Consider the following 21,288-nt stretch of genomic DNA (forward strand, 5'->3'; position numbering starts at 1 on the left):
CAGAGCTACCAAATTAGGTACCAGTGATAACATACAAACCTTCTGCATATGTTCTATGTTTATTTTTAGACTCATAATAATGCTTAATGACAAGTTTGACAGATACTGAAAGTGAGGCTCATAGACAAAGACAGTAGACAAAGTGGTATTGAATTGAATGTAAGCTTGGTATTTTTCCACCATGTTACTCTGCCTCTTAAGATTTTGTTAGTTTGCTCATTCATTCGTTGATTTATTTATGTATAGCCAGATTATGACACACAGATTTTGGTGTGGCTTATTGAAATAAAAATGAATGCAAACTTAAAATATTTTGGGAACAAGTTTTAAACATTAGAATATAAAATTAAGATCAAGAGAAAACTTAGGGCGGAGATACAGCAGCGATAAGGTCTTAAATAGCCTTTATAGTTGAAGTCTCATTTTGGCTTAAAGCTTCTGGTAGTTAAAGAGAACAAAAAGATGGTGCAGAAGAAAGTCCTGAACTGGGAACCTGGAGATCAGATTTATGGGTGACCAGTTTTGTACCTTGGGACAAGTCACTTTATTTCCGTGAGCCTTGGTTTCCCCATCTGTGTAAGCGATGGGTTATTAAAAGGATTCAGTGGTATATATGCTCCAACATTATAGACCTCCCAGAATTTGAAGTATCTTTTATCTTCATTATTACACATGTTAAGTGGTTTTGTGCAGTCCTGGACCAGGGTTCTGGTGTTGACTCCTCCACCACAAGCTGTGTCTTTGGGCAAGCGTGTGACTTCTCTGAGACTCAGTTTTCTCATCAGTAAAATAAGTGAATTGGCTGGGATGAGCAGTGTGCATCCTTCTAGTTCCAGCTTTCAGTGAGTCTCCTCCAGCTCACATTTCTTCTGCAAATATCTGGAAAACAGTAACCATGCAGCCAAATCATAATCCAGATACACTTGAGCATGACACAATTCCGGAAGGTGTTCTGGTGACTCAAGCATGTGCCTTGACACTTGATAAGAGGAAAGAAAAGGCTCATGCTACAGTGAGTTTGGTGGTTTCATTACTGTCACAGGTGATACGGATCACTGCATGGCCAATACTGTGAACTGGAAAAAAAAAAAAAACCCTAATGTTAATACAATTAGATTGTGTCATTTCAGCCAGGTTCGGAATGCTGTTCTAAAAACGAATACCCTCACTGTGCATAAACAACCCACTTGCACACAGGCCATATGATCTACATAGTGGTGGCATCTCTATTTATGCAGACTCACAGGGTTTCAATGAGGAATAATGAATACAAAATGAAATGTTAAAGAAATGACAGCCCTGCATAAATAAGCAAGCATCGTTTTAAAAACAAACATCTCTCTTTCAATGGACTTGTGTGCCAGCTACAAATGAAAGAGTAGAGTTTCAGTTCTTTGAGGACAGGAACTGTCTCCATCATTCCTACACATCTCGTAAAGCTAGCTTAGAGTCTGGCACATGGGAGGCCTGTGGGAAAGGATAAAGAGAGTGAAATAAACAAAACAGAGATCACTTAGCTGCTGTTGTACTTTAGAGCGGTCCTGGCAACCTCAGGACTATTGACATGTTGGGCTAGATAATTCTTTGTTGCAGGGGCTGTCCCAACGTAGGATGTTTAGCAGCAACCCTGGCCTCTAGTCACTCTATTAGGGAAACATACATCCCCTTCCTCTAGTGTTGAGAGTCAAAAATGACTCCAAGCATTGCCAATTTCATCCCCTAGGGATGAAATTACCCCACACTGAGAACCACTGTTTAGCGTATTAGAAGCATCCTATAAAACCTTCTAAAGGTTAAGACACTTGCATAAATAAACTCCTTTTTATGCTTCCCATTGATTTCTTTGGGTAAGTCTGAACAGTATACCTGCCAGAACTGGCAGCTCAGCCTGTGTTTTCAACCTTTAGTAAGCAATAAACTACTTCAAATACAATTCAGGATCTAATTAAGCTCATATTTATTAAATATCTACTACCCATTAAGGTGTTTGCATATAGCTTTAAACCCACTTTCAATATAGTTTGTTCCATAGTCCTTTCCTGAAACAAAACAGATTTCATTGCAAAATTTTTCAAAAACTTACTGTTTTATTTTCAATAAAATTAGTAAAACCAGTCTTTATATCCTCTGACCCATCAGTAGCTCCTTAAGAATGGTTTGGGTAGAAGATTGGTTGGATCCAAAGTGAACCTCAATAGAAACAGAAAAGCACAGCTGGACTGGGTAGTGTCAGACAGATCTCTAGTCAATGCCAGTGCTGCTGTTTCATAGCCGTGTTAACTCTTAGCAAGTCACCTCACCTCTCTGAGCTACAGTTTCTTCATCTGGGAAAAAAAAAAAAAAAACTATAAATAACAACTTGCAGGTATTTGTATTACGAGTGTATAATGGATGGGAAGTGCCTAGCAGAGTGTCCAACTCATTGGCACATTATGAATAATAAATGGGAAAATAGCATTATTTTTCTAAATATAGATTCACAGAGTAAAAAGTATGCACTAAGTTTTACAATCATCATTCACTGTCTGATTTCTAAGCTGTATAACATTAGGAAAATTCAGCTACTAAATCAAACCATGACACCCCCTCACTTGGGTCTTAGCCAGTGGCTGGTATTTTCAATGACAAATTAGAAATCATTAAAAGAAGAGTGGTATCAAATGACATATTTGTTCTAAACCTCTGAAACAAATGAGAGGAGATGTGGGTGGGTCAGCCCAGCAAATGCATATCCTTTATCTTTATATAAGCAAGTACCAGCTGTGAAGCTGCCATCAGCTACATCCATTTTCCCAGATCACTGAGATACTTACTCTTTATTCAACATGTGTTTATTGAATACCTACTATGTACCGGGATTCAGAACCTGGTTCCACCAGTTACCATGAGCAAATTAGCAAACTTCACTTTCCTTATCTCTCAAATTAGGGTAACCTGTACCTCAAAGAGGTTTTATGAGGATTAGAGATATTGTCTGTACAATTTCTAAGTGTTTGACACATGGAAGGCACTCAGTAATGTGCCCTCTGATGAAACACAGAAAGAGGAAAGCAAAAATAGCCCAGTAGTTCTCAGCTTGATAGTGCATCAGAATAACCTGTAGGGGGTTGTTTAAACACAGAGTCTCTGATTCAGTAGATCTGGGGTAAGGTCAGAGACTTTCACTTCTAACAAATCCCCAGATGCTACTGCTGCTGCTGGTCCAAGGACCATCCTTTGAGAACCACTGCTTTACTTATCAGTGTGGACAAGCTCCTTCCTAAAATCAGATGTGTGAGAGGAAAGGTCAATATGTACAGAGGAAGAATTCAAATATTCAGCTGATTCAACCTAGGATAGGAAGAGGAATCCTAAGATTTGACTTCAATCTAAGCAGATTCCTGAGTTTTCTTTGGGATAAATTGATTGCAGCCAGGCATTTCAGATATTTCCTCTATTTCTGTGGTCTGTGTGTAGCTCCAACCCCAGCCCCTAGACAGAGCTCTCCATCCAAATCATCTGCATCCCATGCCAGTGATCCTACCACAGATGACATCTTCGAAGAGGGCTTCGAAAGTCCCAGCAAAAGCGAAGAGCAAGAAGCTGTAAGTGACCAGTTTGCTATTTGTTTGTGTTTTTTCCTTAAAATTAAAACCTCTGTAACTGAAATGGGTAATGCATGAGGAAGTCTACCTAGAAAAGAATGCTGGCTCAATCTCATAAGCTCTCATGGGGTTGCTAAAGGGGTTCTTTTGTGTTCAAATGAGTCAGCTGAAAAAGACTGCCTTTTTATTAAACTGTTATTACAAGTCCACATTTGTGGTGCAGAATCCTCTAAATGCAGTTTCACCCTCCTTTACTATAACTGATTGTGCTGCATGAAAGTATATCCAGTTGTCTTATATTTTTAATTGTTAAAAAGAGAAAAAAAAAGTATTATCTTCTTGTGTTCTAGCCTGATGGATCACAGGCCTCATCCAACAGTGATCCATTTGGTGAGCCCAGTGGGGAGCCCAGTGGTGATAATATAAGTCCACAGGCCAGTAGCTAGATAGCGCAGGTCTGGGTAGGTATCTGTCCTTTTTATCTCCTTTACCCTTAAGCTATCTGCTTTCCCTTTTGCTTGTTCTTTACTTCTGAAGTCACATCCTCAATGTTTGCACCATGTCTCCTTGCCTGAGCTGTATTGCTGATGTTTGCACCATCTCCTTCCCTGAACTGTATTCCTGATGTTTGTGCTATCTCTCGCTGCCTGAGCTATATTACCAGTGTCTACACCATGTCCTTTTGCCTAGTGTCTATGTTCTACTTTGCTTTTTCTCATGGATGCATGACCTTTGACATATCCTGGGAGGTAGGGATAGGGGTAGGGGTGAGAAGTGGGGACTGATCATATTATTTTATTAATAATACATTCTGCGTGGGTGATGGTGATAGAATGAGGCATGGTCCATGCTACTTAACATGGATTTAGTTCCTGAAAGTATCAACATTTTGAGATGGACACATTCTTCCCACCCTGGTAATTTCTCAGTGAGCCGTGGTCCATATGCTTTAATCTTCTAAGCAAAATGTCACTGCATTTGCCTACACTCTACAGATCTAAAGAGGTCACCAATCAAACACACAGAGAAATCAGACTAAGAAGCAAAAGCAAGCAGTGCTTGAAATAAGATTGATCGAGATGTCAGATCAGAGGCAGCCCTTTTTGTCTAGCCAGAAAGGACCCTGCACCCTGCACCCTTTCTGATGTGAAATTCAAAGCCCAGAGTTGTGTAGTACTCACTTCTGAGGCTGTGCTGTTTGCACCTGTGCTGTGGCATGGGGATTGCCACCAAATCACTTCAGATTCTATCAGCAGCTACTTTGAGAGAGGTGTTCTTACATTTACTAGAAGTGGCTTTTGGCACTTGAATTTCAATACATCTGATTTGATCGAAAGAAAGAGGAGCTGATGAAGCAGACCTTCTTAGGAGACAGAAGTACACCTTGTTACCCAGACATGATTTCTAAGGTCACTTCTTGACAAATGTGTTCAATTTTCAGATTCTTTCATAGTTTTCTGTAAACACACAGGACTGCAAGGCCATTCCCAAAGAGCTGCATTTTTAAGCCCTGAACAGCATAGTCAAAACCATTAAAATGGTAAACAGTTTTCACCACTCGTAAGTGGATTCTAATTCTACCTCAGAATCAGTCTTAGTCCACACATAAATTAGTTATTGAAAGCTAATACAGTACTTTGAAAGTGCATTTTAACAGATACTATGATTAAAGAACCTAACACACTGTATAGGTTGCCAAATTTTATATCAGTACAATAGCACATAATAACATATCATGCTATGCAAAACCACCTAAGATTCACTTAAATATCCAGTCTTGCAAAGCTACTTTGGGAGTTGGTATATTGGAAGCAAAGTTGATGCTTCAGGAAAGAGAAAAGTTGGGGACTATAGGCAGACTCCTTGGGATGATTCCCCATGAGGATTTTTACCCCATGCCTCAGTTGTATTTCATGTTCTCAACCTTGCCTTGAAAAATTTGATGAATGAACTAGAGGTGACAAGAGCCATTCATCAGGATAACAGCAAACATCATCCTAAAATTGAAGTTCTTCTAGAAAACAAAGATGACTTACACCATTTGCAGATCAATGTATCAAACCCTCATCTTTATGAACCTGTTCAGCTTGAGACAATCCTACAAGCCAAACTGTTTCATGGGGTTTCGGTCTGTGCCACATTTAATGCTCTGTCCAGCACCCAGTGTTTGGTCTATTCCACATTTAATGCTCTGTCCAGCACCATCTATAGCTGAGCTATAAATGAACATAGCATAGTGGTGGGGGAAGAACTCAGGATTTGGACTTGAGTTTAAATCCTAACTCAGCTACTTAATAGTGGGCAATCTTAGGCAAGAGCCAAAGTTTCTTTTGAGTCTTGGTTTCTTCATCTGCTAAAGGAGCTTATGTTCTTCACAATGGTAACTGAGATAGTTTATGTTGAGTATCTAGCACAGAGACAGACGCTGAGTACTCAGCTTAAAACTCAGCTTAAAAAAAATCTAGATTCTGGCCGGGCACGGTGGCTCAAGCCTGTAATCCCAGCACTGTGGGAGGCCGAGGCGGGTGGATCACGAGGTCAAGAGATCGAGACCATCCTGGTCAACATGGTGAAACCCCATCTCTACTAAAAATACAAAAAATTAGCTGGGCATGGTGGCGCATGCCTGTAATCCCAGCGACTCAGGAGGCTGGGGCAGGAGAATTGCCTGAACCCGGGAGGTGGAGGTTGTGGTGAGCCGAGATCGCGCCATTGCACTCCAGCCTGGGTAACAAGAGCGAAACTCTGTCTCAAAAAAAAAAAAAAAAAAAATCTAGATTCTAAAACAACATTAAGTTCAGCATCTGGCTCCACCATTTCCTGGCTATGTGACACTGCTGAGATTTCATAGTGATTCTCTATGTTATTTTCTTCATTTGAAAAATAAGGATAAAAATAGTGTCCACCTCATAGAGTTATTGTGTGAACAAAATAAAGTGATGTATGTGAAGCTCTTACCACGCTGTATAGCACATAGAAAGCACTCAATAGATGCTAGATGCCATCACCATCACCATCACCATCATCATCACACATATCCAGTTAATGCTGGCTCCCCTATCTTGGATTTTCTACATTTAGCCTTTATGTATAAGGTCATTGGTTGGGAGGTTTTGCTTTTTACTTTGTCCTCAGATGATTATTTTTCAATATGTGTCACAACAGCTTTGGAAGGTAAAAAAGAAAGAAAAAAAGCCTGCTGCTTTCTTCTCTGGCTTGCCCCACCCCATAATCAAAATGGCTCCGTCTGGGCCTCACACCACTCATTGCCAAAAAAGAAGCTGTCTTAGAATCGCATGCAAATCAAAATAAGTGCCTCCCAGCTCCAGAGGAGGGCTGGACTGTAATCTTCAGTGAAGTAATTTTCTCCCTTTGAAAGCTTAGCCTGGCCACTTCACAGTTACAGAGATTCAGGTGCCAAGGGGCGTATGCCAGCTTTGCAGACATAGCCACTATGACACCCATGGGGGATATCGGGGGGAACCTTTCTAGGTCCCCCCATTGACAGCAGTACAAGCCACATTTGATCTTTCCATCTCCGTTCCATTTCCCCATCCACCCAGCTGAAAATATACTGATTGCAATTTCTTAGTGCCTTTCCAGACATTTGGAGAAGGGAGACCATGCAGGAATAGTTATGTCCATGGCTTTATTGTTTCCCCTCTGCCTTCATACAGTTGGAAAGCAAGAGTCCTGTCCCTCTTATCACCCTTGCAACCATTTTCACCAGCTGTTTTTTATTAGAAATACCCACACAGTTCTGAGTAAGTAGGGATGACATCTGTTGATAAGCTAAAGCCATATCACACCGTAGTAAGAGGAAACACATAGACTCAATCCCCGCAGGTGGAAGCTTCAGGGCCAATCTCAAACAACAGTTCTGTTTTAGCAATAAAGGAAAATATCTTCAATTATTTCACTTTTTTCCCCCTCCCTTCCCATCTGGGAGAATCACGTGTCTTTGAAAGATTGGGTCAAAAAGGGCAAAAAAGAACCAAAATAATATTATAATAGCTGGTATGGGAATGGCAGGTAATTTATACTTCACTGATGTGTTGCTGGAGCAATTTTAAGGGCGAAATGTTAGCTTTTGAGGAGATGAAAGAAAAATGAAAACATTTATTTGGTTAAATGGCTAAGTAAATAAACTGCCTATCAGACTTTCCCAGCTGTCAAGTCAGAGTAGCTTCTGTAACAATGGGGAATTGTTTGGTCTGCCTCCCTTAGTAACAATAGACATTGCCATAAATAATAAGTTGCTGTCACTTTTTAATACTGATCTTCGTAGTGGAAATGCAAGACATATATTACCTGATGGATCTCTAGTCTTCAAGGGAAAAGAAAGCTGAACCTCGGATGCTTTGGGAAGAAGAATCTTAAGAGACACACACACACACACACACACACACACACACACACACACACACACACAGAGAGAGAGAGAGAGAGAGAGGAGGAAGGGAAGGAGGGGAAGAAAAGGAAAGAAAAGAAGAAACAAAACACACAGTTAGGGGCCTTGGGTCTGATTTCTAGTTACAAAGCAGTAACCTTAGGCAAGCATTTATTCTTTCATATGGATACATACAGATAATTGCAATAGCTCTCTCCCTAAGTTGTCCAGGAATCAAATAATAATATGAATATGAAAGTGTTTTATAAGCTTTGAAAGTAAAGCACACGTATTTGGGATTATTATTACTGTTCTCTTTTTAAATACAACCAAACAACAGATCCTTAAAATAAAGAACCACAAAACAACAGAAAATGAACTATTTTATGGACAGAACTCAATGACAAGTCCAACCTACATTTTTGGAGGGCACCGTGTCCCACTTCCTCAGACCTTTATGAAGAGACTCCCTGTTGAGGTCCTGTAGCTGGAAAGCGATTTCACTGGGTCAGGCAGAAGATGACCAGGGTCTGGCTAAGGGCAGTGTCAGCCAAGATGGAAAGGCAGGCATGGTGCCAAGAGATATTTAAAAACTGAAATCAACAGAAGGTTAAGACATGGGAGGTGAGGAAGAGGACAAAAGGTAGGATAACACACAGGTTCCTGACGGTCACTGTGCTAAGGAACACAAAGTAGCATGTTTGAGCAGAAAGAAGGCAAGTTTACTCTGGAACCAGTTGAACTCAAGGTGCCCATGAGTCTTCCAAGTAGAGATGGCAGTAGGCTGCTGGATACAACCTCTGAAGGTCAAAAGAGAAATCAAGGCTAGACATGGAAACTTCCACCTGGGTTTCAGCCACTGGAGTAGTGAGTGCAAGTAGAATACACTGATCATCTAACCAGAGGTTGGCAAACTCTCTATAAATATGTGTGCCTCGTGGGCCATGTGGTTTCTACTGCAACTACTCTACCATTGTAGCAGGAAAGAAGCAAAAGACAATGCATAAATGAATGGATGTAGCTATGTTCTAATAAGACTTTATTTACAAATATAGGCAGCTGCCAGAATTGGCTAACAGAATTAGATCAGGCTCACTGTTTCTAGAACCACTGCAGAAGGTAATCATGGTGCCTTTCACTTACTACTAGTAATAAAATATATTTTAAAAGTACTAGCATCACCTAATTTAATCCTCACAGGAACACTCAGGTATTTTTATTATTCCCGTTTCACAAATATTACAGGCAAGGTAGAGAGTTTAACAACTTGCTAAAATCCTGAGCTTCACATGTAATAGCACTGGATTTGAATCTAGACCCAGATTAAATAAATCAAGCACACTCAAACAGAACCAGGATACCTGGGTTTTAATAGTATCACTTCAATTTAGACGTGTGATATGAGGCAGGTGGTTTCCTTTTCTGTAAGACAAGTTCCACAGGTCCTTCCGGCTCTGACATTTTAGGACTGTCTAACCTACCCAAAGTCACCCAGCTACAGCATGGAACCAATCCCCAAATAAGATCTTCCAGTGGCATCTTTCCCTCAGGCTGTCCCTATTCGCATCCAACAGAGAAGACAGAAACCCCTGCAATATGCTGACTTCATTAGGATCCCCAGAGGCCATCAGCTCTGGATGCAACCCGCTCCCAGAGACCCGGAGCTTACTCAGAAAAGGTCTTCCTGCTTATGGTAGATAATTGGTGTCAGCAACTGCAGCGTCATCATCTGTTGTATAACAAGCTCGTAAAAGATGATGTACATGTGCAAAACAGATCATTGACGCCCATCATTGTTGTTATTGTTGATAGGGAAATAGAACGTTCATCAGAACATGCACAGCTGCCTCGAAACTCAGGTGGTGCATCTCTGTATTCACCAAGTGGGTTTCAGCACCAAAGACCCCAGGAGCTAGAGCATTTGGCTGTGTCATTCCCTAAGGGATTATCATTAAATCCATTATGTGTTTTGAAGACTTTTCTCCCCTAACACTCAAAGTGGTCAGAAAGCTTTGTTTTTCTTTTTGTTTAATATAATAAAAAGAAAGACTGCCAGCATTTAAGATACTTCATGTTATATGAGCTCACTTGTAACTCATATACAAGTATGAGATATACATGTATACCTCACAATCCCATGAGATAGATGTTATGCACTCCACTTTGCAAATGAAGGAACTGAGGTCCAGACAGGTGAGATGCTTGCCTAAGTTCATATAGGAAGTTAGGAGGATTTCTGGGGTCTTTCTGGCTCCCCAAATCCATGCATTTTTCCTGAACCTACACACAGATTCAGATAGAATTTTGAGTTATTTTAGCCTTTTTCCACTGTGATTACCAGTACCTTTTTAATTTGTCAAGCCAAGGAATGTAAAACTCCCACTGAGCTAGTCCTAAGTGTTAGGGCTAAAAGACCGTGGGGCTGAATATGCTGCCTGGGCAGGGTAATGCTGGGGGACTCAAGCTTTGGCTCACCTTCCAGCTTTTAGTCTGATCCCCAGCTTGGCTTGGCGCTTTTCTGATCCTAGGCCTCCAGGATGGGGCATAAGTGGGCTCGCTCAGCAAGCAGATTGCATGGCACACCATTGACCTCTGAGGCCACCCTTGTCAGCATGCAGTGTCTTCACGCCACTAGGAAGACATATTGCTTTTGGCATACTTTTGTCAAATGTAGTCAGTCTTTCCAAAAACAAATACAATAAACATTAACTGGGCAAAAAGTAATCAGCACAATTTAGGTAGCTTCCAAGAGTGTCTTGCTATAATGTGATATAGGAAACTATTTGCCCCTATACTTCACGCCAAAGAAATGGGTCTGGGAGAAGGAAGCAAGGAAACAAGCACAGAAATGGGAGTCTGAACCCTGGGCTGCTCCCTGGCTCTCCACTGTCCCCTGTGTGGCTTTGGGAAAGCACGTCTTGTGTCTGTGACTTCAGTTTCTTCATGCAGAAAAGGAGCTGTGGGCATGAGCGCCCTTCCAACTTCAACCTTCTATGAGAGGGAACACGTGGTGGTGGAGGGGTAGTCGTCTTAAAAAGACCTGAGTATGTTTACATGAAATTCTAGAAAAAACAAACCTAGTCTATAGCGATCAAAAGCATAACAGGGCTGGCAGTGAGACAGAGAGTTGACTGAGAAGGCACAGGGAAGTTTTGAGGGTGAAGAAATGCTCTATAGCTCACGTGGGCAAATACATTTGTCAAATTCATTGAACTGTACATTTAAAATGGGTACGTTTCATTGTATGTAAATTATACCTCACTGAAATTGTTTTAAACATAGGACTAGGTAAAATCATGGAGATGGAAAGTAGCTTAGACTAGGGCCGAGGATTTGGGGAGTAGAGAGTTATTGCTTAATGGGTACAGAGTTTCTATTTGCGGTGATGAGAGTTTTGGAAATGATGGTGATGGTTGCACAACATTGTGAGTGTACATAATGCTGCTGAATTGTACACTTAAATGTGGTTAAAATGGCAAAGATTATGTTGTTTATGTTTCACCACAAATAAAAATCCAAAAAAGAAAAAAAAAAATGTCCCAGCTCTGCTGTGTGCTGGCTGAGTAACTGAACAAGTCACCCAAGTGCAGGGAGCCTACGTTTCTTCGCCGCAGAGTGAAGACAGGAGCACTGAAGGCACAGTCCTGGTGTGTAGCTGGAAAGGCCATATATAGACTGTAAATGTTTCTGTAGAGATATACCATTATTACGCCAGTTCTATGCGTCCACTTGGCTGCTGTGGTTGAGCACATAATTCATGGTTAAAGGACATACAGAGTAATCTGCAAATGGTGGAAGTTTCTGTTATCCACAGGGCCCTGTAGCCAGGTTGTTTGGATTAACTCCACATTCATTCTGCACAATTTCCCCAAGCTGATCCAGCACTATTCTTATATTAATAACTGAGAGCCCATCTGCAATTGCACCTATGTGCTGTGAAGGAGAGGCCATTTGAAAAGGAACCCACAGGTGATTATTAGGCCTAAAGCCATTGTCTACAAAGGAAGGATAAGGCCACATTCCCAGATATAGGGACCTAATGTTTTTGGAGTATCTCATATGTTTTAGACTCTGTGCTAGACAATCAGCATGCTTTCTCCTTTACAGAGGGGATTTCTAGCCTCATTTTACAGATGAGGAAACTGGTACCCACATTAAGTACCCTTTACAGACTCCTAGGGCTCTTCAGTGGGTGATGGTAAGAAAGAAAATAGCAGCCTCTGACAGTCAGGTGCAGGTCCACCCCCCACAGCAAGGTCCTGGCGTTCTCCTGTTGAACATCAACATTTCACATAACATCAGTATCAGACAAGCCCACTCAGTGACCACGATAGATCAAGACAAAATCAAGACCACGTCATCATGGCTGAACACAGGCAAAACGTGAATATTGTCAAAATTGGAAAACTGATCAAACATTTTTCTATCCGGGTTTCATTCTTTCTTGGTTCTTCTTACCTTCCAGATAAGAATTGTTATGATAATCATAGAATTACCCCCGCATGATGAGAGCAACCAATTCAGAGAAAAAACCCACTTGGTTGACCATCCCCAAAGTCACTCACCTTAAGCCCAAATCTTATGATACATTCTTTCTAACACGCTCTTCCAGAGATGTTCCTTCCTCTGCGGTGAGGAATAACCCAACATGTTCAATTACAGATGTGTCCCTGGTGTTCTTTGCAGCAGAGCATTGGCAGGAGGACGCTAAGCTAGGCCTGCATGACTTCAGACTCCGGTGCTTCTGGTCTTTCACTGCGCCTTCAAGAAAATAGGGCATTTCACTTACATAAAGGTTAGAGGGTAGATTTTGCTTTAGATTTTACTATATGGTTTCCATCTACTTTGTTATCTAAAAATAATGATACTAATGCGTCAGAATCATGTTAAATAAAGTTCACAAGTATTTGCCAACTTCCCTTAAGAAGAGAAATGTTCATTGACTCGTTCGTATCTTCATTCATAATTTGGGATACTGACATGCAAGGCCCAGAGGAGCTCAGTGTAGAACATGCAGGAGATGCCTTAATAGGAGTGAAGACAGAGATTTGCACAGGCTCTGAAGTGTCCAGGAGCACAGTGGGTCATGTGCCCATGCAGAGTCCAGGAAGCCTTGATATTTTAACCAGGTCTTAAAGTATGAACTTCAGGAAAAAGGCTCTGAAGCCAGAAGGAAGTGCCTGAACAAAGCCTCAGAGATGGGAAAATTCCAGGATGTGAAGGTGAACCCGAAGTAGGGTTTGGAAGGTAGGGTGTAAGAGGGAGTGGCAGTAGGTGAGTCTGGTTGGGAAGGTGAGCGTTACGTGCAGTCTTGAGGAATTTGCCTTTTCCTTTGAGTAACAAGGAGCCAGGAGGACTGTTTGAGGCAGGAGTCTGGCGTGGCCAAATCCATTTCAGAAAGATCATCCTGGCAGAGTCATAAAGAAATTTTTCTAACATGATTTACATGACCTAAAGGTAGAGTTTTGATTCATGGTCCAGAAGGGGTATTTATTAGCTCTAATGGACTATAAGACAAATGGGCCTTGTGTGCCTGGCGAAAGCACTTTGACTTGCCCTCTGGGTGATGGGGAGCCTCTGAAGGATTTGAAGCAGAGCAGAGATGTGGACAAATCTGCCAAAAGAAAACAAACAATCAAGCAAAAAAAAAAAAAAAAAAAAAAAAAACAGCATGTTACATTCATGTGTGGTTCCATTTAGGCTTTTTGGAATTTTGAAAACAGCTTAAAGACCCCATTATGACCTTGCCAGAGGCCAGGTTGGAAATTTCTGAATCAAATGATTCCTTAGCTCCCCTCTAACTCTGACAGCCTAAGATTCCGTAACGAGGAAGGTAGAGCTATTGCCAAAACGTATAATGCATCACAGTGTCAGACTTTGGGATTATCTGCTGCTTGGGGTTTTCCACACCACTGCTCCCCTTCATTAGTGGGGATAATTGAGAGTTGACTGTAGTCGTTACTGCTGTTGTGATGGGTATTTGAAGCTAAATTCCAGCAAGCAGGAGATGTGCGAATATTTATCTCAGCTGCAGAAAGTTAATGCAGTGTGGCATTAATTACCCTGTCTGAGCCTGCTGTCTTCTTCTGTTTTTAGGTGTCTTTTCAGTTGGATAAATTAGTTTCCAGAATTAGAATAGAGCAAATTGTAGGGTGAGATCAAGGCAGCCTGACTTCTTGGGGCATCCAGAAAGAAGAACAGGCTGAGAACGTCTACCCAGGAAACATTAAGATGTGTCCTTGAAGCCCAGCACAGGCAAAAGAAAATGTTTTTCCCCAGTAGTTGTGCTTAACTATTTTTGACTCCACCCACCACACTCCTAGAGCACAAACACAGAATAAAGTGACATGTTTAGCCTTACAAGAGGTATTTGAAATAGTTCAAGACACTGGAAAGGAATAGATTTGGTGTTTAATAAATCTATAGATTTTGCTACAATTGATTTTGAGAGAATAAAGTCAAATTGGAGTGTATTTAGAACAAAGGGATCAAAACTGTGAGGAAACTAGAAATAGCATTATACAGTAGTCATTCAGTAATTCAACAGACTCAGTGAGGACCTACTGTGCTAGGTTCATATTTGTAAAATGGCAGAAGGAACTGGCAAGTGGTAACCTAGAGTAGGACATGGAAGAACGGACTTCCGTACTTTTCTGTCATCAGACTTTTGGGAGAAGGATTATACTTATTTACATTTCCAAGGGCAGTATAACATCTGTGAGTGGAAGACGTGGAGGGACAAATTGCCACCCTGTTACGCTGCAGAATAGGGTGCCTCCAAGGAAAGAGGTTCCTTTTCCCTGGGAGAACACAAACATAACAAGTTCTAGAGTAACCAGAAACTGGATCTGATGGCAGGAGTCCTGGGTTCTGTTCTTGGCATGGTTAGTAAGTAACCCTGTGACTCTGAAGAAACAAAAGCTATCTTCACAGGACTTCAGATTCCTCATATGTACAATGATGGGCCACGACAACCTGATCTTCTAGGCCATTCCACTTTACAGTAGAAAGCAAGCAATATGATACACTACACTCGAGAGACAGCACAATGACCTTAAGATCACACAACATCTCTGAACTTCAGTTTTTACCTTCAAAGTGAGGATTGAAAAAATAAAAGCTACCCCCAGGACTATTAGGCAGATAAATAAGACATGAGGTGCTTTGTAAACTCTGAAGCACCTACAGATGGAAGGATTGGTCTCTCTCTCTCTCTCTCTCTCTCTCTCTCTCTCTCTCTCTCTCTCTGTCTCTCTCTTCTCTCTGTCTCTCTTTAACGGTTGCTCTTGTAAAAGACTAGAAAAAGCACTGGACCCTGGACCCTGTTTTCAGTTCTCATGTTTCCAGACATACTAGCTGTGTGACCATGGGCAAATTATTTAACATCACTGTACTTAATTTCACCTTTGCAAAAGAGATAAAGCATCCGCCTTACAAGGCTGCTATGATGAGATAAAAAAACAATGTACTTGAAAATACCTAACATGGCACCAGACACATGGTAGGGGCTCACAGAATGACAATTCATTTTGAAGTTTCAAGATAATAAACAAATAATAAGAACCTATATGACATGGCAAGAGACAAGCTAATATATAAAATATGGCAAAATTAGGATTTTATTGTACCCATTTAATTCTGGCACAAACCTCCAAGAGTGACAGCATAAAGGTCAATTTTAACAGAAGGTTCTGTGCATGCTTGAAACAACAGTATCCATCAAATCTGCCTGGCCAGTGCACAATGATCCATCTCAACATCAGCTGAAGTCTAACATGGTTTAAGTAGGGCTGAACACTTTCCTATCTAGGCGTGGATTGCAGGTTTGCTGCATTACATGCTGGTGAAAAATCCCTGTATGTGCTTCAGGACAGCCCCCTGGGAGCAGGCAAATGATTGGCCAAAGCTGAGGGCTCAGACTGAAGGGGAAACAAGTCCAGAGTCGTGTAATTAAGAGCGAAAGACAAAGTTGCTGTTTCTTTGCTCAACAGTGCACCCAGGCATCACTGCTTGTAGAAGAACAATTTGAAATAGAATTTCAGGGTTCTCAAGTGGACATTTATGAAAATGTCTTGGAAAAATGTCCGCTTGACTCATGGTAATTGTTAGTATTTTCTGAAGCTCTGTGACTACCAAGCATTGTGCTAGATACTTTACATATGTAATCTGCAATTCCCTCAACAACCCCATAGGTTAAACAGTATTATTCCTATTTTGTGGTTGGAGAAACCAAGACTCAGAAAGGATAAGCATCTTGTCCACATGACACGGCTTTGCTAACTCTCCCTACCGTACCATGCTACTTCCCTAACAGGGCAATCAGTCCCAACTTGAAAGCGAAAGGCAGAATGGAGTGCATAGTTATTTTGGATGAGAAAAATGTTGCCAAAATAATATGCACCCTGATCAAATACTCCAAAAATAACCTAAGGTCATCCATCATGAGCTGTCACTTTTCTGTTTAATCTTAAACCCCCTTTCCCAAAGCTGTCTCAGAAAATCCATGCAAGTGGAAAGGGCAGGCCTCACTTTGTTCCTTTATCCACAGGAGCCGGAGCCTCTCTACGCACAGATCAACAGACCTAAGAAATAACATCGATGCGAGCTCGTGGCAGGTGCTCAAGACTGGCATGGACATCAGCATCACGACAGGCTCTCTTGTATTCTTTCACCTCATCCCACAAGAAATTCATGATTGCCCAGTGGAACTCGCTCAGAAGAGGGAGCTAAGCGTTTTTGGCAACTAATGGCAGATATCCATGGCAGCACACAAAAAAAGTATGAAAAGATCCACCCAACATTAAATCACAAATCAAGCAAATGCTTACCCAACAAATATTTGAGCTCTCGTAGCTGGGTTTAAGATAACCCACTGTGCAAAATCTTTAATTCTCTTTTTATTTCTCTACCTGTTGACCACGGTAGAGATACCAAATTTGGAGTGACAGGCATCAGAGGATTACAACAGGGTTGGAACTGACTTCTTTAAGCAAAAATGAGGGTCTTCTGTGATCACAATATCATCATCCATAAGTCTTTTGACATAGGATGATGTGTTTTTGTCACTCCGTGGAGCCTGGTCTGCCATTTTCTCCCCTTTCCTTTCTTTGTCATGTTTGAAAATTAATGTGTACAAATTTTTGTATTGCTTTTGACTTTTTTTTAGAAATGGGTGAAGAAATCTACCTGGGGAGAAAAAAACACCTCAATGAAATGAATTAACTTGAAATTACAAGACAAATAAGTGGTTGATTATTCATTATGATCAAGAATGTTGCCAAAACAACCCTTTAGCTATTCTGCATCCTGGTGAAGAAAGACAGCTTTCAGTTTGAACCTTCATCCTGTGAGTAGGAAAAGACATCAGATCCCATTGATGAGAAAGATGAAAAATGCATCTGATTTCCTAAGAAGCTCTAAACTCTAAGTACAATAAAATATTTTTTATTTTTCCGATATCTTGCTGCTGTGATGCTATGCAGACAAGTGTCTTCTCCACGTGCCATTTTCAAAGAAAAGTCATTTGCCAAATAATTCTGGTACAATTCTGGTAATGTGGTTTTGGATCTTAAAAACCAACTTTCTAATGGAACAATGGTGGCATAAATATTCAGAATAACAAACTGATTCCGTGGTCCAGATGGTTCATCTCTATCTCTTTTTGTACATCAGAAAATTCAAATGGGATTTTTATTTTATAACTTGAAAAAAAAAAAAAACCTTACCATTAAACTCTTTAAATATTTAAGGGAAATGGCTTTAAGGAGTTCTAATGAAAAAAAAATTGTCATTTTTTTTTTGTAAATATAAATGGTAATGAAAATGCTTTTTAATAATGCCATTACACTGTAGAGAAGGTAGCAGATTGAGTGCAAGGTGTGACAAACTTGATGGATGGGGCTCACTTTCCAGATATTATTCTGGAGCATATGGTAGGAAGCTGGAGTGCAGGGACAGCTGGCAGGAGCAGTTGGCCAATCAGCAGCTAGTGAACGGGAAGGGAGCGCGTGACTCTGTCATCTAGTCTTTCCACAAGAGTTCCCGCCCTACAAGCAACACAAGAAAAAGACAATTCACATTCTGAAGAATTCAGATTCTGAAACACTCCCACCTCCCCACTCCCACCTACCCCCATATAAATCACTGGACTGTTTGTATGTGAAACAGAAGAGGCTAAGCTTCCTTTTTTTACACTTATGAGACAAAAAGTGCAGTGTTCGGTTCGTATGTTTAGCACATGATTTTCATAAAGAATCTATATATTTTTGCCCTACAGAGAATTGTTATACAGGTCAAATGTGTTTTCCTGATGTTCCTATGCAGTTATAGTATGTTGAATTTAGTGTTTTAACACTAAGAAGAAAACTTCTAAGATTCATGTGATTAATTGGATTTGGGGATAATTATTATTACTTGGTTTTGAGATTTGAAAAGTAGAATTTCCATTGATATGATTAATTTGAATAGGCCTGTATTTGGTTCTTTGTATCAATAGAAACTAAAATGATTTGGAAGATTGATTTGAAAATGATTGCATAATTGTTCACAAAGAGAAAAGTGATACATCAAGGTAATGGTTCTCATTTAAAGCCCACATTTTACACTATCAGGTCACAGGAGTCTAATTTTTTTTTTCAGTTAGATAAACTGACCAAATGTCTGTTCAAGAATATATGTAAATGTCATCCTAATGTGGAAGGTCCGAAGAACCAGAAAAGTGAGAAGGGCTGTTTACCTCCCTCTGTAGCTATCACCTGTTGGTCCGCGGGGTTTCTCGAGGAATGAGCAAACATTTTATGATTAGGTAACCCTTTCACATGAAGGGGAAGATGGGAAAGGTTTGATGACCAGTTCAATTGTGTTTTCTGGGGATCTGATAAGATAGGCAGTTCCCGTGGGAAATTGCTTCAATTTCTTTGTTGTCCATGATTTGATTCTAAACAAGTGGTGCTATCTTCTCCCTCAATATGGCTGTCTTGAATTTGTCTTGCAGCATCACACCGTTATACCAGTTCTTTGGGTTGCTTCTGACACATTCAAAGTGAACTCTGGCTGATGTTGCTGTTTCAGGTATACCATCTGGATTTACTTTTCTAGTAGAAGGTGAAAGTCCGGGGGACTTGTCCTCCTTCATTGAACATGACTGAAACTATAACTGGCTGTGAACTTAAAGAAGATGCCCAAGTGATGCATTAAAGCGAGGGAAATAAAGTCAAGATTTTTAAACTGCCATCCCTATTCTCATTGGCAGAATTCTGATTGTTTTTCCAAGCACTGTTTGGTGAGCCCGGAACCAGCGTATCCTGTCCCAGGAATACAGTGAAATTTCCAAGCAAGAGCTGAGGTGCCAATACTAAAAGACCGTGGGGAGTCTGCACAGTTCTGGTTAAATCAATAAAAAATCCATGTGTACAACTGTTAATTCCTCATCCTCCACTAGCACTAAATTTGTCACTTTAAATTTTGAAACCAGGGAAACGCCACCTGTCATTCTGTCCCCATTCTCCATAGCTCTTCAATCTTTACATGCCGCAAGACGTTTTTGATAGCTTGTACTCATCCCAGTGTCTCCTGAAACCCCATTATGTAATGTACCGGGCACCTTCTTTTAAACAAATGTTTACTCTGTGGGTTTGGTTCATTTCAATTTCTGCGTTCTGACACATATTTTTTTAATAAAGATGAGAAAGAGAAAATGACTGTTGCAGTACATTTCTAGACCTACTTTAACTTTACCTCAGATGACAGTTTGTTAACATATATGGACACATTATTTTTAACTTTATGTACAATGCATTCAACAGAACAGCAAAATTTTTAGAAATTTTCCATTAATTTCTGTAACACACCATGTAAAACTGTTACAAATAAACATGTTTGAGAACAACACCTTAGCCTGGCTTTATTCTACAAGATTCCACTGGATATTCAGGCTTGGACTGGAAGAGGAAATTGCTCTACCTAAGATTCCATCTGGCCAAGTGACAGCCTCTGTTCTCCTGGCCGTGGGCTAAAAAGAGCAAGCTTCATTGAGGAGTAAGGTCAGTTTGTCAGCCCTCAGTTGAATTAAAGTGCTTGCTATGCTTGGAAAAGCAGCCACAGACAGGAAGGAGGATGTTGTCAGAAGGAAAGCAAACCCTGTGTAGATGTATTTGGACCGCATTTAGCATGGGACTTTCAAAACTGGGAAAGACTCCGGGATTAGCCCATTATGTCTTCCCCTAAAACAAAACAAAAAAGCCTATTAAACTATTGATTAGAAAACCGAGATTAATCTAGACTGTCAAGAAGTTCCCCATCGTTCATTTTAAGGTCATCTGTTTAAGGGACTCAAGAAGGAATCCTTTATCTTTCTTTACATTCCCCTCAAACTCCACACCAAAATAAAAAGGTCTGGATTGTCTGTATTGAAGAACACAAACAAATGAATATATGTGGGTGCTGTATACATATGTTTGAGTGTGTGTGTGTGATTTTTATTTCCTTTTGTAACTAAATCAAATAGCCAGATTATAATTAGGTCATTGAGATGCAAAAAATCACCACTGTTTAAGAATCGTTTTGTTAATGATTGCATAAACACAAGCCCTCAATCTGGCCTTGTTTTAAAGAAGCTATTAAACAGATGTTATTGCTAACGTTGAGAAAGTGGGCTTAGATTCTAGCAAAGTAAATTTGGAGCAGATTGAAGAAACAACTTCCATACAGTAAGAAATGCTAACATCCTGGACTGAATTGTTAGAAAATGTTGCACACGTTTTTGTTTTCGTTTTGTTTTGTTTCATTTTGGTTGAGACAGGATCTCACTCTGTTGCCCAGGCTGGAGTGCAGCGGCGTGATCTTGGTTCATTGCAACCTCTGACTCCTCGGCTCAAGCAATCCTCTCGCCTCAGCCCTCCAAGTAGCTGGAACTACAAGCATGCACACCCAGCTAATTTTTGTATTTTTTGTAGAGATGGGGTTTCACCATATTGCCCAGACTGGTCTTGAATTCCCGAGGTCAACTGGTCCACACGTCTCTGCCTCCCAAAGTGCTAGAATTACAGGCCAGAGCCAACACAGCAGGCCGGAAGTATTTCTTAATAAAAACAGTGACTTGCACGTGTTGAACAACTAGTATGTGCCATGCAGGTGCTGGCTGCTCTGTGTCCATTGCCTCCGCCAATTTTCTAAACAACCTGGAAGGGTTAAATATCATCCCAATTTATAGATAAAGACATTGAAATTCAGACAGATTAAGTAACTTCCCCAGTCAGCAAATGGCAGAGTTGATATTTGAATATTGGCCTCTTTACTCATAATTGAGTTTAATTT

The 21,288-nt window shown here is 40.6% G+C and overlaps 1 protein-coding gene and 1 long non-coding RNA gene across 11 annotated transcripts in view; one reads left to right on the top strand and one right to left on the bottom strand.

Annotated features, from left to right (window-relative positions):
* DAB1 (DAB adaptor protein 1) overlaps nt 1–19,863 on the top strand; it is a 1,264,232-nt gene extending 1,244,369 nt beyond the window's left edge. For 9 of the 10 annotated variants that reach the window (XM_032297127.1, XM_032297126.1, XM_032297130.1 and 6 more), the window contains 3 exons: nt 3,457–3,584; nt 3,935–4,045; nt 16,523–19,863. In XM_032297127.1, coding sequence (XP_032153018.1) covers nt 3,457–3,584; nt 3,935–4,030 — 224 coding nt within the window. In that variant the 3' untranslated portion in view covers nt 4,031–4,045; nt 16,523–19,863. The remainder of the gene's footprint in view (nt 1–3,456; nt 3,585–3,934; nt 4,046–16,522) is intronic. The other variant, XM_032297131.1, reaches the window with a different exon arrangement.
* Nucleotides 41–12,919, bottom strand: LOC116564116. The gene is made up of 2 exons (XR_004274732.1): nt 12,540–12,919; nt 41–1,076 (listed from the first exon to the last, which is right to left on the bottom strand). It is a non-coding gene; the product is annotated as an uncharacterized LOC116564116 (long non-coding RNA).
* Nucleotides 19,864–21,288: the final 1,425 nt, after the last annotated feature.

The sequence above is a fragment of the Sapajus apella genome, unplaced genomic scaffold (genome assembly GCF_009761245.1).
Source record: "Sapajus apella isolate SASKATOON/1434 unplaced genomic scaffold, GSC_monkey_1.0 scaffold36, whole genome shotgun sequence".
Taxonomy (NCBI): Eukaryota; Metazoa; Chordata; class Mammalia; order Primates; family Cebidae; genus Sapajus; species Sapajus apella.